This window comes from Myzus persicae, unplaced genomic scaffold, assembly GCF_001856785.1.
Source record: "Myzus persicae strain clone G006 unplaced genomic scaffold, MPER_G0061.0, whole genome shotgun sequence".
In the NCBI taxonomy this organism is placed as follows: Eukaryota; Metazoa; Arthropoda; class Insecta; order Hemiptera; family Aphididae; genus Myzus; species Myzus persicae.
This window is the reverse complement of record NW_019102013.1, coordinates 283,989-301,246: the sequence shown is the minus strand read 5'-3', so window position 1 is coordinate 301,246 and position 17,258 is coordinate 283,989. Positions and strand designations below refer to the sequence as shown.

General features: G+C 27.8%; 1 protein-coding gene across 1 annotated transcript; it reads right to left on the bottom strand.

Moving 5' to 3' along the window:
* Positions 1-1,457: 1,457 nt before the first annotated feature.
* On the bottom strand, positions 1,458-6,256 carry LOC111031009 (cyclin-dependent kinase 1-like). The gene is made up of 7 exons (XM_022310777.1): positions 6,070-6,256; positions 4,446-4,649; positions 4,234-4,369; positions 4,007-4,165; positions 2,586-2,749; positions 1,684-1,825; positions 1,458-1,618 (listed from the first exon to the last, which is right to left on the bottom strand). The coding sequence occupies exons 2-7, from the start codon at positions 4,637-4,639 to the stop codon at positions 1,502-1,504; spliced, it is 912 nt and encodes a 303-aa protein (XP_022166469.1). The 5' UTR covers positions 4,640-4,649; positions 6,070-6,256; the 3' UTR covers positions 1,458-1,501.
* Positions 6,257-17,258: the final 11,002 nt, after the last annotated feature.

The following is a 17,258-nucleotide window of genomic DNA, read 5'->3' as shown; positions in this document are numbered from 1 at the left end:
CAAAGTTTAATTTAATAAATACAAGCTCGGTTTCAATATTTCGATTAAAAAAATGTTTTTTGGATTCTTTTATTGAGACATTGTCATCAAATTTTTTTAGAATATAAGAAATATTTTACATTGCACCAAATGCATGTTTTCATAAAAACTTCATGGCAAAAATATGCAATTTGTTTAGGTGTTTTTAAATTAGTTACAACTTGAAACAAATTTCTAGAGATGTAAATGTTTTGCAAATATTTTATTTGGTGATTTACCGAGTACATTTTAAGTGAACTCTGATTATTTTGGTATTTACCATAGGGACACCTCTAGGAACTCTTATCTACCTCATTTGTATGAACTTATCATAAGGTAACACTTATTTTTATTTACTGGATAGTAGGGCTGGGTTTCATGGTGTTATGAATTTATAATTTATGATTAACCTAGTAGTGTATTATTGACTTGCATACTTTTTAACCTACTATTTTATATGAACATAAATATTGAAAATATACTTATATATATTAATTTGCAAATTTATCAAATCAGATTCATAGATACCTTTAACATTATCAAGTGATATTGTAATAGACCACAATGTGAATAAAAACAAATTCATTAATGGCAGAGGGATTGATAGTTAGGTATATACAAAAGTATCAGCCTGCGGACATGTTGAATGTTTGGATGTTTTATATTTTATTTCAACTATTCCATTCTAAAGATATATTATCAGTATTCATTTAGTTAAGATATTTAATTTGGGGTGTCACATGCTTATACTTTTGGTAAAAATAACAAGCTTTATCTCTACACATTTCTATTTTACTTAGCAATTTATTGGACTATTATATTAAATTATTGAAATTATCTAAATTTAGTACTTTTTTACCACCATTTAAAAGAATATTTTTGTTCTGGCCACCTTGTTTAAAAGTGTTAAAGTTTTCTGATCATAATTTAATAGTTTAGATAATTTATTGATGGCATCAATCAGCAAAAAGATGTTTAAAATTTCACACAAAAAACAATTAATATATTTAGTATTTCTTTCATTTAATATAAATTATAGTTTAAAGTTTTTTAATAAACAATAAACATTTTATCAAACTATCAAAAAAATCTATAATAATAAATAATAATTATGGAAATTTTAAATGCAAAAATAATTTTTCAGATGAATTAAAGATTGTTTTTTATGAATTAATCTAAGTGAATGGTCATAGATTTGAAATCTATCTTTGATATAATTACACCAAATTAATAGAATGCTCTCTGATATGAAGCGCGCATTCATGTGTTCCACCTGTCTGATCACAATCAATATCAGCTTGCAAAGGTATGCATTTTCAGAGAAGAGGGGAGGTGAAACTGTGTCCTGAACATTTATAACAGTTATTAGTTTTTTTATTAATGTACAAAAAACACTTTAAAATGAGGTTGTATTGTACATTTAAATGAATTACAACTTATAATCATCAAATTAAAATTATTATTAATACATGCAAATAAACATTTATAACTTAATCTCAGGAAGAGCTGGTAAAATACTTTTATTTAAATCCTTGAAATAACTATGTTGGAGTGCATCTCTTGCATTGATTCGTTTGCTTGGATCATAAACCAACATTTGCTAAAATAAAAAAAAATGTATATACATTAATGATCAACTATGATGAGCAAGTTAGTTGAAATTACCCGCATTAAGTCCACTCCACCAGAACTGAGGTTTTTAACTGAATCGGCCAACATATTATCACTCCATTTTGGAAAAGTTGGCTTATAATCTTTAAGATCGGAGACACCTGGCCAAGTATCTTCAGTTGGAGTAGTCAAAATCCTATAAAATTGAATTTCAAACTATCATATTCACAAATATTAACAATGGTTAAAATTAACTGAACTACATTGATAAATCACTATTTAAATTTATAACTCTGAAGCACTTTGTCGTAAGTGAACATTGTTGAGTTGAGTTCCCCTTGGTCGGAATTAAACTGAGGTACCTAATTAAATGTTATAAGTTATCTATGGAGCGAATTGGTCTTGTAATGTTGTTACCAATGTCTGGCGAATATTTTTTAATGTAAAAAAATGGTTGAAAGCTAATTTTGAATGCCTTGTTGTACAGTGCCAGGGGCTTGTCTTGTGTTTTTTCTTATGTAAAATAATATAAAACAAGCTGTATTTGAGTATCTAGTAATCATTCATCTACCGCAAATATTAGTTTAAGAGTATTTTAGATCATAGAAAAATTAGTATTATAAACTTATAACTAATTATGTTAAACAAGATAATATTATAGAATTACAAAAATAAAATTATTAATTAAAATATAATTTAGAATAAAATAATTAAAATAGTAAAATAAAAATGTTATACACTTTTAAGGAAAATACTTATTACAGAATATTATTTTGACGAGAGAAATATTTTACAGTAACACACAGCAGGTATTACACTAAAAAAAAAAAAGGAAATTAAGTATAATGATAAAAAAATGACAGCTGGGCATCAGGGATAGGCAGATACATTCAAAATTAATTGCCGTTGTTGATTTCTTATTTGTCTCTCAAAAACCATACAACAGATATAATTACCTGAAAATACGAAACAATTGATCAATTTCTGAATCCCCTTGAAATAATGGTTTTCCTTGTGCCATTTCTGCAAATATACATCCAATAGACCAAACATCAATTGGACAGCCGTAACGTTGTGTGTTTAATAATACCTCAGGAGCTCTGTACCATAGTGTTACTACCTAAAATTATTATTTCTCAGGATATATAATTATTACTAGGGCAAATAAGCTCATTCATTAAAAAACAATTGGATATGAATATAACTATGGTCCTAAAAATGATTAAATGCGCACTTAACAATTTATTTATAAATATTTAATTATGCATGTGTCAATAACCACAATAAACTAATAAATAAGAAAAAAAACATGATGTCGATTAATTTTTTTAATAATTTATAAGTAAAACTTAATTTTTATATCTTAAATTTTAAACTTGTTTGTCTAGATACTTTATTTTGTTTATGCATTCATTTATAATCAATTTTATTTGACTTGTGGGTCACCATAATTATTAATGTCTTATTTTGAATCATTTAACAATCTTCATACTGATAATATTTTTTTAATGAGTTTTCAGAAAAAATGTCGTTTTGATAGACATAAGAAAAAACTGGCACCCACCTACCTATATTAAAATCATTAACAATGTAAATGATCAATTAAAACATTTTAAGTGCACAATTATGTCCAAATTTCCCGAAAATTTTGTTATATGATATAGTTATATACCAAATAAAATGTCAAAATATCCTTAAGTGAATCTCTATGGTTAGTCTTATCTATCTTTTAATACAACTTGGAGAGATTAATATGCAAACGTATGAACTTATAAGCTTTAGTAATTACACTGGGACTACAAAAAAATGATAATGCAAGGAAAGTATATCAATCTTTTGTTATTTATACATACAATATTAGTTTAATTCTTAAAAAGATGTTGTACTCAAAGAATTATGATCATTTTCACATATTAATATTTTACATATTCATAAATCACTTAAAAATTAAAATATTGTAAAAACAAACACGGATAATGGGTTGTTACACTCTAATATTTAAGAAAACAACACAAATACTGGACAAACATTTTGATAAATTATGACTCAGACAACACATGCGGTAGGACATCCTCTAAACTAGTTATCTGTCCAGAACAGTACATAAATTGTACACAATATTTCCAAAAATGCGATCAACAGTAACTTATATTATGTGAATTATTAAAAATAAATAAAAAATCTAATTTTAATAGGTATATAAGAATATAAAATGTATTTAAGTTTTGCCTAGAATTAACCAAAGAGTGTAACTAATATGTGGTTATTTTAGGTCAATAAAATTGACAGATAAAACATATAAAATCATTTAATAGTTTCTTAATAATAACAATTATCAACTCAGAAATATTAAATAAATATTTGTATAAATAAATACCTCATGAGTGTACACACGTATTGGCAAACCAAAAGTACGGCCTAAACCAAAATCAGCAACTTTCAGTATATTATGCTTAGTGTCTATTAAGATATTTTGTGGTTTAAGATCTCTGTGTAAAATTCGTCTCACATGGCAAAAGTATATAGCAACTAATAACTGTACAAAATTTAAAAAATATTTATTTTAATTAGGTATTGTCTAAAGATATAAAATACAACTATTACCTGATAAGTGAATGACTTGGTAGTAATTTCATCCAAATGTTTTTTAGGCCTTGAATCAATAAATTTTTTTAAATCCATAGGAACAAACTCAAATACAAGATATAATCTTGAATCGTCCATAAGAATTTCTCGCAGACTATTATTATAAAATTTCAATAATATATAAGTAAATACTAATTACACATGAGTACATTTGACATCTTAAATATTACTTCACAATATTAGGATGATTGAGTTCCTTCAAAATACTAATTTCTCGAATTGCTGTAGCAGGTATACCTTCATCTTCCATTTCCATGCGTATTTTTTTTACAGCAACAATTTCTTTTGATGAAAGTTCCATACATTTGTATACGACGCCATATGTTCCTTCTCCAATTTTTTCCAGTTTATCATAATTATCCATTATAATAATTCTAAAAATAAGATTATATAATTTAATAAATATGTAGTTTGGCCTCAACATTCAACATGAACACACTTAAGCCGTAATCGTCCGTGCTCCATGTCTTGTAATATTAAGTTATTTTATTATTATACCGATTTAAATCAATATATAATGTAATTATTATGAATAAATCTCAGAATGAAGGCCTGGCCTTTCCATGTACTTTTAAAGCCACCAAACGAAACTTGTCTAACATATCAATTTCTCCTTACTCAAAGCAGATGATAACAACATATTTTTCACACCTTCAAATAGTCCTCCGGATGATCCGGGCTGCTCATCTCACAAACATCACAATGTACAGACACCTTACGCTCTTTTCATTCACATCAAAAACATATCAAACTTCTTCACATCCAACACCGTTTAAGTAAACATCACTGGCCCAAATGGCTTCATCTGCAAGTCAACTCCATAATATCTCATTGTACAACCCTCAGGTTTTCAAAGTTACAATAAAATCATAAATTATTTATCTGAAACTAATGCTAGTATCCTTTCGCACACACCTCCTAGCAATCGTACATACAGGGACATGTTAAGAAACAGTAAGAAACACTCCACCTTACACCCTCCCATTTTGACAACTAGTAATATTTTAATCTACGATATCTAATTATATCAATACTAGAATGCTGTTCAACCTACAGCATAAAATAAATAGGTAGTTATGACACCTATGTACTTACTGCACCTAAGTGTGTTGTAACTGTTAGCAGTGTCTGATTGTATTTGAAATGGATGCAGTAAAAAAATTAATAATGTCCAACAGCTCTAAGAGATCATCTCTAAGAGATATATGTTATGTATTAACATTTTCACAATTGATGGTCGAGGGCATAGATTAATGAGTAACAACTAAGGCTAAATTAAGCATCCAAGATCCTGGACCTGCCAATCTACCAAAATTCCCAAAACTAACACATGAGGTCATGATGTATTTAATTGCAATTGCCATAGAAGAAATTCGCAAGCTGGTGTGAAAAACAATGCACCGTGGTGTGTAGACTGTATCATTTAGATTATTTCGGAGTTAATTTAAAATTGGTTTAGTCCAGCGAATTTCTAGATTAACTTGATGAGGCATAATGTGGGATAATTTTAAATCGGTTTAGTCAAGCAAATTACTAGATGAATATCTAGATACGTTGTAGAACAGCAGAATGTTATTCAGGATTCCTAAAACTCCTGGGGCATATATTTATTTTCTCTATCGTGGTTGGCGGCGAAAATCGACCAATATCAAAACGGGGTAAGGCGAAATCAGAAAAGAGTTCAGCGATCTCGAGTACAGCTTAAATACGACTATTTTCGAATCAGTGACGGACCTTTACATTACCTAGTTATTACTATCTATTTCGTCGGGTATAATAATGAACTGGACTTACCTAATTAATTGTCAGCCTGCAAATAAAAAATAAAAACAAATTAATAACGGATAAAAAAGTCTACACTCGACACTTAACGGTTGACACTTAAATCTAAAACATTGTATTTACTAATTATTATTTTCTGACTTTTCAAACACAAACCCGTCCTGACCAACCGATAAATATGACGGTTAATAAAGTACATTGTGTCTCTCCTTCTATTGTTGCCTTATTGCCAGCCCACTGCCCAGTGGTTACCAAACCAACAAACTTTTATTAACAGTATATTATTATTATTTTAAATATTTTAACCACCTATTTTTAATTTGTGTAAATTTGCAAATCTCATGATTTCGTTGAAATTATTAAATTATTAGCCATTTGGTAGAATTTAAATTAATATGTCTATTTTAAGTTGGCCCGAAATTGGACACAATTTAGATTTTTTACAATATAAAATTATTGTGCTACATAACACGGCAGTGGTGTTACCAACTTCTATCGAACGATGTTATTGTGGGGCGGAGGCAGTCGTTATCAAAAATGCAAATTTGAAATTTGAAATTCCTATTGAAATTGAAAATACGAATGGTCTGATTAATTTTTGAGTTTCTGATCGTTTAAATGGTTAATACTTATTTGTTTAAATAACATACCTACGCAACATCTTTATGTCGTTTAAAATAAAATGTACTAACTTCAGTTGGGCCAATTCAATGGTAGGTATTACGAATACATATCTACTTATAAACTTATTACGGTATTGTTGACATTTTGGCTAGATAGCAAAATTTTCAGTGGTATAAATCACGGACATCTTCACTAAATATATCTTAGCCCGTGATATAAACTTTAAATCTTCTAAATCCTAATGAATAACTAATAAATGATTAAGTGTTTGATGACTGTTGGTAGGCTGAACTGCTGAAGGCAATCGGTGTGAACAATTTTTCTTTATGACTTAGTGGCTAGTGTATTTACATTTACAGTTACATCAGTAGTAACAAATTTGTGTAAATGGTCTGATTAACAGAGCAAGATATCGTCAAGAATTCCTTTTTGGTCGAATCATAAACGGCAGAGTATTGCTCAATCGGTAATTTCTATACTTATCAAATAGTTATTTGTTTATTGTATCGTTTAAACACTTTAAAACTAATAAAGCAATAACATTTCTGGAAACAGATCTAAATTCTCGCAAAATATACTTGAAATATAATACTCCACTTTTTTAAATTTTAACTTCCAACTTCCCGTTTTCAGATTTTAAATTTTTTGATATTTATTACATTTATAAAAAAAAAAATTGTTCCCAATCCAGAAACGTAATATTAGCTATGCTAAAAAGAAAACGATATAACAATATAATTGTCATGGAAAACGACAAGTCTCCGTCCTCCGGTCCTCCGGACTCCGGAGTCTGTTGGCCCGGATTTCGTAACTAGGTATAAATCGTAAATATAAAAAAATAATTTAATAGAAGAACTGTTAAAGGTAGCGCCATCTAGCGACAAAAGCGAGCGGTGGTGTGGGTGGTTATTCGTGTTTAAAACCACCGTGCTGTAGATGGGGCTGCCCTTATCGTTTGAACCAAAATATACTTAAATCTTACCATTTATTATATTGGTAGTTTTACTTCAGTTAATAGATCTAGTATTGTCAGGGCCGGACTGGGTCAAACATTTCTAATGGGAAAATAAAAAAAATCAGCCCACTTAGGTTATGTTAATAGATTAGTTATCTTTAAAAACTACCCCGCAAAAACAAATATTTTCATAAAAAATGATAGTATAATAATTATTATTTTGAGAATTTAAACACTTAATATAATTATTAAAAATTAAAAAAAATTAAAATGTCATTAATACGAAGAAATGTTTTTATTTAAAATACATATGTTTAGACTCCAGAATACACATTAATACATAATAAGCAATTTGTTAAGGTTTGAGGCGTTTGAGCTCTTTTGCAAAGTGGTGTCGATTATGATTTCGGTGGCACCGGAATAGGAATAGGTGGGTGATGATAATAAATTGTCGCACATTTTAGGTGGTGCAGACGTGCGTTACTATAAGGTAGGGGTTACTGATTAACGCAGACGATAATATGACACAAGTATCTATTTTTTTACAATTAATACATTTTTTCAAATCTATTTTAAGGAATTTCCTAAATATTTTGTCGCACACCCATGTCCGACAGTCACGAGCCGCCACTGCACAGTTTTCTAATGCAATCGCATCAGAAAATGCGTCTACGTCTTTCGGCAGGATGAGCCTTAACCGATAAACCTAAAAAAACGTCCCTACGAGTACAAGCGGGCCCACCGGGGAACTCCCGGTATCCCGTCTGCCCAGTCCGGGCCTTGAGTATTGCCTACTATGGTTTGGACGCATTGACAGCAAAACCTCAATCTACAAACTTTTATAATTATTATTAACGACATCGGTCGACTGCCGGGAGTTGAATGGCAGCTTTGAGGGGGTGCCGCCACCCCCCGCCGTTCAGCAGAAGGTGAAATTGATTGTGTTGATTTTAAGACGGTTTTGTTACGGTAATGTCCTTGAATATATTATATTATTAAGAAATAAACATCATGTAAAATTATAAACAAACATTTTACTTTGGATTATTTGAAGATTTGACTGATTTGAGGTGATAGATATGATGGTATTATGCATCAACATTATTTTTGGAAATATAATACTATGTGCCAAATAAGATGTGTTGTGCTTGCGAACCTAATTAAAAGGGAACGATAACATACACTGGGAATAACATAAATATTTGGGTTCTTTCATAAAAGTGCACATTTTAAGATTTTTAATGCGTAATAATAATGTATTAACTGTGAAAAGGGAAAAAAGTACCTAATGCTTATTTTTATACTCTGAAATGAATGTGTAGGTACTAGGTACTAGGTATATAATTAAATATACTTAACTAAAGGCAATATTGACTGTTGGATGAAACGGTCATAGAGAACAATGTGAGGCTTCTTGTATCTCGGATCAGTCAAATTTCGATATTTTATATAGTCGAGTCTCGTAACTCAAATCTCAAAGGGAATTAAAATAAATTTGACGTGCATATATTTTTTTAAATTATATACCTCAAACACTTCTTAAAAACACTTCAAGGGACAAGAAAACAATTAGAGTCATTGAGGTTTTCGAGTTATAGAGCTGTATAAGTTCAGTTACTCGGCTGTATTACTAATGGCTTGCACACAACAGCTACCTACCTTGACAAAGGTTTATATGAAATAGTATTTTATTTTTAATTATTGTTTAATTTAAAAAAGTTGGTTTAGTATCTGAACTTTGTAATAACATACTTGATGTTACATACTTGATGTTTTGTAGTAACAGAATATGTAACCTCTAATTTTTAACAATGCACAAGTGTTATGCACATACAAAAGTTTACTAGTGCTAAGTAGTGCATTACAAAGACAGTCCTATTTAGTATTATAACTCGTCTAATCTTTATTATTTCATGTTGAAATGGCGGGTAGCCGGTATAGGTAGGAGTATAGAAATATTATATTATGAATCATATAGACCAGGGGTCTTAAACCTACGGCCCGCCAAGCTTTAATGTTTTGAAAATCATATACCTATAAGTTTTCATCGTTTTTAAATTCTAATTAAACAAATTTAATTTATTATTTTTTCTTTCGGTACTTTTCATAAGTTATGAATCGTAACAACTTATAATAGTCATTCATATATTATTTACTGACACTATATAATAATAATAGAAAAACTCGTGAATCACACTTATCCGACTTACATTGTACTCGGAAGTTACACAATGGTCAGATAAGATACGATCGAATTTTTCCGCTATAATAATAACGCTATCGAGCTTGTGATCGACGGGTTTTCTAACAAACTGTGCAAGTCTACTGTAATATATTTTGCTGTTCTAGTTCTCACTTATTTTAAAAAGCAGTTCCAGACCCAGTTTAGAAATTTCAAACTTGCAGAAGACTGTATTTTAATTTTCGAAAATCTTTTTTTCAATAAAATTCGAAACTTACCGACAAAGCTTAAGATTGAAGTTATAGAGCTAATATCATATTAAACATAATATATAAACACATATTTTAAAGACTATTTCAAGGAAAATACTCTCCAACAATTTTACACCATGTAGCCAAAGGAATCATTTCCAAATATCAAAAAACAAGAGCCTGAAATTATGTCAATACTTAGCTCAACATACTTATGTGAGCAGATGTTTTCGAAAATGAAATACCTAAAATCTAAGTACAGAACTAACTTAAGTGACGAACATTTACAAGCGAAGCTGGTAATTCAAACCAACATTTTTCGAAATAAATCTTATCAATACCTCAATTTTATAACCTATCTATTCCTCTAAAAATGTTGGCCCTCGATGGCAAAGCGTATTTGAAATTTGGCCAGCCGTAGAAAAAGGGTGGAGACCTCTAATATAGACTATAGTAGTACATTTGCATAAGTTTATTAGTTATTACTATAACTTATTAGAATCGTTGATTAACTGTGATATATAGTCAATAGTCAGAATAACGTACCAAGAATCAAGATAGTATGCCAGTTAATATTACGAGTAATATTAAAAACTGTTAGAACTTGGGAATACCTATTACACCTAGTTAGTGGAAAAATTGTAGCACTACCTAATAAGTAAAAACTAACTAAACCCCGATATTGGATATTCGTGAAATAATAACTCCCGACAACAATATAATATTATTTAGGTGCTTACGACTTGCTCACTTAAATAAGCGACTTCTATATTATTTTTTACATCAGTTGTAAGTTTGTAACTATTGTAATTTGTAAGTAACTAGCAATAGTTTTCGCTTACCGCGTGTGTGTGCCCGTTTCGTGTTGGCTTCGCGCGTCGTCGGTGTGTTGTAGTACCTACTTGTGTTGAGCTATGTGTATATTACTATTATTATTCTTATTGTCATTTTTGTAATTGACTATTGTGGTTTTTCGTACGTATGACCGTATGGGGTCGTTAGTAGCAAGTTATTTCGTAGTGTCTAATATTGACGAAGAAACACGCGTCAAATGTTTAAATTTTAATTGAGTTTTATTACTAAAAATTGGAACGTTGTACCTACCAAAATAAAGGATAAATCTGTAAATGTGCAATCGTAGAGGAATGTTCGAAATGAAACGAATTAGAGAATGCGAAAAAGGTGATATTTCGTGATATGTTAAAAAGATTCTGTATTATATTTACGTGGTATACTGGTACATCAGACTAACCGTTATTAGTTAAAACCACTTATTTATATTTTATTAGTTTTAGATATTATATAGACGCTATAATTTATAAATCATAATAATGATTGTAGTCATAGCTAAGAAAAGGATTTTATTCATTTATTGTAATAAAAAATATTTTTTTTTCGAAATATCTAAATAGAAATCAAAATAGTAAAACGTTTCTTCGTTATTTATTCAAAAAAAAGTCCCTGTGACAAATGAAAAAAAATTATGCTTGTAAGTTTTAACAATAAATTAAAACAACTAATTTATAATTATACTAGAACCAATATTCACTGAAATTCATGATATTTTATTATTCCTAATTTTACAAATTGTCGAATATTAATAATTTATCAATAAAAAGTTGTAATTATAACAAAATCCTGTTCTCGGGTACAACATTGGTAATTAATATTGTCTAATAATTATATAGTCATGTCCCATAAAATATTTTACACGATTTATTGACTATAGACTATAGAGTGATACTGAGACTATACTGTTAGAATATAACAAATATATTTTTATTTTTAGTAGTTGATAGATTTATAACTATAATAGATCAAAAGTACTTACATAAAATAATAAAATATAATAGGCAATGAATGAATAACTCATAACAATAATGATTATTACGTATGTATATAACTATTGTATTACTAAATAATTACTATATTACTATTTACTACTATAGTACTTAGTATAACTAACTTACTAGTATATTCAATGCCTCGCTCGGTTTATCGTATAAAGCGTTTTAAACGATTTATTAATTATTACGTCGTTCTTATCAGTTATTATCGTTGGGATATTACTATATTAGATTTTCCGAAGGGAAAAAGGAAAGTGAACGAGCGCCGATTGGTTTAATTATTTCAATTGTTATCAGGCTGTGGTGAGTTCATGCATTTGCATGTATTTTGTTCGCCAAAAAAATAGGAGTTTTGATTCGACACAAGTTTTTTTCATGATGTATAGAGATTACAAAGTATTTGATATTTTTTCACTACATGGAAAAACATTGAATCATATTATATATATTTTTGGTGATTGCTCTTCTTATGTAACAAATATAGCAACAATACAATTAAAATAAATCGAAAAATATCTTATATCGTGTAGCAAAAAATTTGCTTACAAAATACTAGATATTTATTTATTTGGTAATGCCATTTCAATTGTAAGGCAATTATGCTACATAAAATCTCTAAGGAAATAATCGATATAATCTAGTAATGATTAAATGGTATAACTGTAGCTATTTGTTATTGTTTGGTTGCCATGGCAACTGTAACAGTAAGAAAACAAATTTGTTCCAGTCCAAAACACATATTATATGATATATTAAAATTTTAAAATTAATAAGTGAGTGACAAATTTTTATTTAAAAAGTGGAGGAAAATGGTATAGATTTGCTATGTTTTTTTAGAGGAAAATAAACAATAGAAGAATACGGTATCTCATGTATGGAGGAAAATAGTGACGTTCGTTTTTTCATTGACTCTTGGTACCGTTTTCGGTGTTCAGTGGCTGCCCACTGCAGGTGTTCTAACTTACTGACGGTCTGCGCGTGATCGAAATACCAAGAAAAAATAAACTTCCTAAATTTGATTACTCGTCCTGCACACTCATTTATAATTAATAATTTACTGTAATTGTGAAGGACTTTTTATTGGGAAAGTGGGAATATTATTAAATCAATCTAATCTTTAAGTTAATTAAATTCGTAATTCTAATATATAATACTACTATACTAGTAATGCCTAGTTGGTATTAATATTCATTAGGTTGTTAATATTTGGAACTTAAAAGAGTACATAGAACAAATTTTCATTTTATAAAAACACAAGTAGGTATATTGAAAAAAATAATTATTAATTCACTTTGAAAATAAACAATTACTATTCACTATAGTAAAATATGTTTCAGTTTATTTTTCAATCAAAAGTTATGATCATTGAATTAGATTAGTAAACCTATAAAACAAAATTAAAAAATGGTTCAATTTCATTAATGTAGGTACCTCTAATGGAGAATAAACCATAATTTATTTTGTAAAAATAAAAAAAAAAAAATAAATTTCTAAGAAACACCATGGGCTTTGAATTAAATGGTTTTTAATTTACTTCTTTTTAATAATACTTTTTTATAGAATTGTATAATTAGTATGTTTGAAACGTTTTAGGCTGAACACATTTAACAATTAACATAATTTTTGAGTTTATTAGATTCGTGAATAAAGAAAAAAGAAATCAAAGTCTTATAAGACTTGAATAACCGGGTATTGAGCATTATCATCTCACTTCGATCGTCTCTTCTCTGTTATAATACTATTATATCGTTTTAAAGCAATGATAGAAATAATTGCATTGAAATGATTCTGTGCTTGTTTAAATTTCTTAACTTTTTGATTCTTTCATACTTAACTGAAGTTTTTCCTTGTAAGCTTAAGAATAATTATTACTGAAAAAAAATACTTTTTTTAAGTACCAATTAAATTCGATTTCCAATAGAGGGGAAGCTTCTAGCTTTCTAAGGGTAAATAATATAATTTATATTATTGACTTTTTTGAGTACTTAAACCACAGTACATAAAAAGTAAAAACCAAAGAGCAGTTAGCATTTAATAAAATGAAAATGAGTTCATGATGTAGGTATATTGTATATCTTATGATAATTATTATTATTTAAGTATAATAAATAACCAACTGGAATTTTGGATGTCTTTATACTTATACATATTTGGTACGAGATGAATATTTCTTTATTTTCGTAGCTTTTTTAAGCTATTGTAGTGGTTCATGAGGTAGACGTAGTCTTTTTTAAATTGAATTGCACTTAATTCTAAACATAATATTAATATCTTATATGGATTTATATATTTATATATAGCTATGACGCTACTTCCTATATTTAATATTTTATAATAATTAAATTATATATTATGTAAAACTGTCATTGTTTTTACTGAATTATAATAAATATGTTTTTAAGCCTTAAATTTAAGGACGTTTCTTTTATGTATATTACAATTTATAATACGTATGCATTTTGTATTTCGTGTTTTTTTCTTTTGTTTTTATGTAAAAAGTCAATATTATATTGTCAGTTATTGAGTACTCATACTACATTGTATATCATATCTTATGTAGTATACCTATTAATAAAATATTTAGAAATGTAATTTTAGAATGTAGCTAAGATATTATATTAATGTACCTACACACAACACACTTCTGAAATGTTTGTATAGTATATCCTATTACTTTTTTATGATACGAGAGAAATATTCAAGAGTGCTGATATAATGTATAAATAAATTATATACCTAGGTACATACATATTAAATGGTTCAATGTATTATATGTGTAACAATGTTCCGTTATGCATATTCATAAGACACAAGTGGATAATTTGGGTATTATATATTATCTCTCCCTCTTTTTTTTTCATTTTTATTACTAAAACCTAAAAAGTCTACTTTTTAAAAATATACATAACATTTTTTATTTTGTTCTATCCTATGTGACTATATATACTCGTATACAACACGATTCGCAACGTTTTGATGTTTTTTACTCGTCAGATTTATGTCATTTTTTACCTTTCACGAGTCTAAAAAAGGCCAGAATATCGCGAGGTAATCTGTTATACAACGAATATTTTTTGTAATAAAATTCATTTTTATGCATAAACTTTGTTTATACTTTATATTCTATTCGGTGAAACTCATACCTATACATACTATTTTTTGTTTATCTATAATATCGTATATAATATTAGTACCTATACATATTATTTTATCGTTTATAAAAATTTGAAATTATAAATAATATACTATTAAAATAGATGTATATAAATAAATAGGCACACATTTGAAACTACGAATCATATTATTCACATTTTTTTTCTAGAAAAACTTGTAACAAATAACGCTATTAAATGTCTGAAATCTGATTAACTAAAATCATTAGCGTTAATGCTCTTCGACGCACGGTATACGTATACGGTTAATCAGTATTAAAGTCTGAATGAAGGGTTACAGCTTTTTTTTAAACCATACTTTTTCCAAAAGGTCTAATATAATGTCCCCCCATAAAAATATATATCGATGACGAATAATACTCACAGATATATCTAAAAAACAGCATGCCACTTTTTTTTCTAAAATCGAGTCTAATGTATTTTCGATATTTGACCGATGGATTCGATCGACCAGCACTTATTTTTAAAGCAAGAAATTCAAAGATGATTAATTGAGTGGAATTTTAAAAATCTAAAATTGTTCCCACTGTGGCATTATCGTAATGTTTGACCATTTTTTTTATATCCATGAGGTTTTTCGTACACCTACCTATCAAGACATTTGACCGATCATCTTTAATAGTTTATAAACAGAAATAGATTACCTACTGAAATAGATTTTGTTATTTGTCAGCAAGAATTGAAGATAATTTTATTTTTTTTGAAATTATCTACCTATATTTTTAATTTAAATATTAATATGTAATGATTAATAATGCATTTTTTGCCTATGAATGTTATTTATTACTCATAATATGGTTTTGAAATATTCATTATATTTAAATTTGAAGCATTACCTTAACTATTTTTCAAAAAAATATATTTTATTTTGTTAATTTTAAATTTGGCTGAAATAATAACTTGACATTTACATTTTGTTTACTGTAGGGATGAATTATTCTTTTATTGTGTTTGAAACTATTAATTTATTCCACGTGTAACTATATTAGGAGATAATATTTTTATTCAACCGCGGCGAGGTGAGATTTAGGGCCAGTATATATCCTTGTATCTGACCTGTTCTTTTTTTGAAGGGGTAAAAGTATTATATCTTTTTTTTCTTACATTGGTCATAAATCATAGGGAAACTAGAGCCAAACAATGTTCTTTAAAAATTCTTTTCATTTTTTGGCTCTCAGATGACAACGCCATGTATTAAATTTATTAGATTAAACGAATACAATCGTACATTTTACCGCTTGGATCAATAAAATATGCAATTAATATTTGGGATGTGTAAATTAATTTAATTTTAGACTGAGAGTAATTCTTATATTTTATGATGTAAGATTTTCTTTACCCGCATTTTTTTTTACTTAAGGTTTTAGTACCTGCTTTATATAGTGAAATTATAATGATATATATATATATTAAATACTAAGAAGGTAAGATGTTCTTATTTAGTAATGTTTTTAATCTCTTGTCAAAGTTTTAAGCCCAATGTTCATTATTTTTTGTTAATTATACCAAAGTTTTGGAAAACAATGAATATATAATATTTGTGTGTATGTTATTTTTTTTGTGATTTACTAATAAAATAAAAAAGGAATTTAACAATTAAAACTTTTAACGTTCCTAAAATATTATTTATTTAAAATTTTTTTTTATTATTTTATATTTAAGTACAAAATATTAATATTACATATTACATATATATATACAGGGTGATTCACCATGCATGCTCGTCTTATTTTTTTTAATAATGGAGTTATTTAAAATCTGATTTTTAAAATTTTAAGATATACCATATAATATTCAAAGTCTCGAGACTCTTCGTAGGTATTATCGAATCCTGAAGGAGTATTCTGTCGAGATACAAACTACTGTTTTTTTATAATGAGAACTCCTTTTTTCAATGTAAAAAATGTAGTAGATATTTTTTGTGAAAATGAAATACTAAAATGAAAATGTTTATAGCAGTTTTTGAGTTATTGAACTTTGTGTACCAAGGATTATAAGTTCACGATAATGGCCTTGTAAGATATATTCATATGGGTATGTATAGTCCACATTGATTTTAAACTGTTAGTAATTAATATTAATCTGTCAACATGCAAAATTTGTAAAAATGGCCAGAGTATCATAAATACTAGATCCAGTATCAAATCTATTTTGTATTTTTTTAAACCA

Coding starts and splice junctions, on each gene's coding strand:
- LOC111031009 (XM_022310777.1), bottom strand. CDS start 4,639: ATGGATAATTATGATAAACTGGAAAAAATTGGAGAAGGAACATATGGC. Junction 4,370..4,445: donor AATCATCCTAATATTGTGAA/GTAATATTTAAG, acceptor TTATAATAATAG/TCTGCGAGAAATTCTTATGG. Junction 2,750..4,006: donor TACGTGTGTACACTCATGAG/GTATTTATTTAT, acceptor TAATAATTTTAG/GTAGTAACACTATGGTACAG.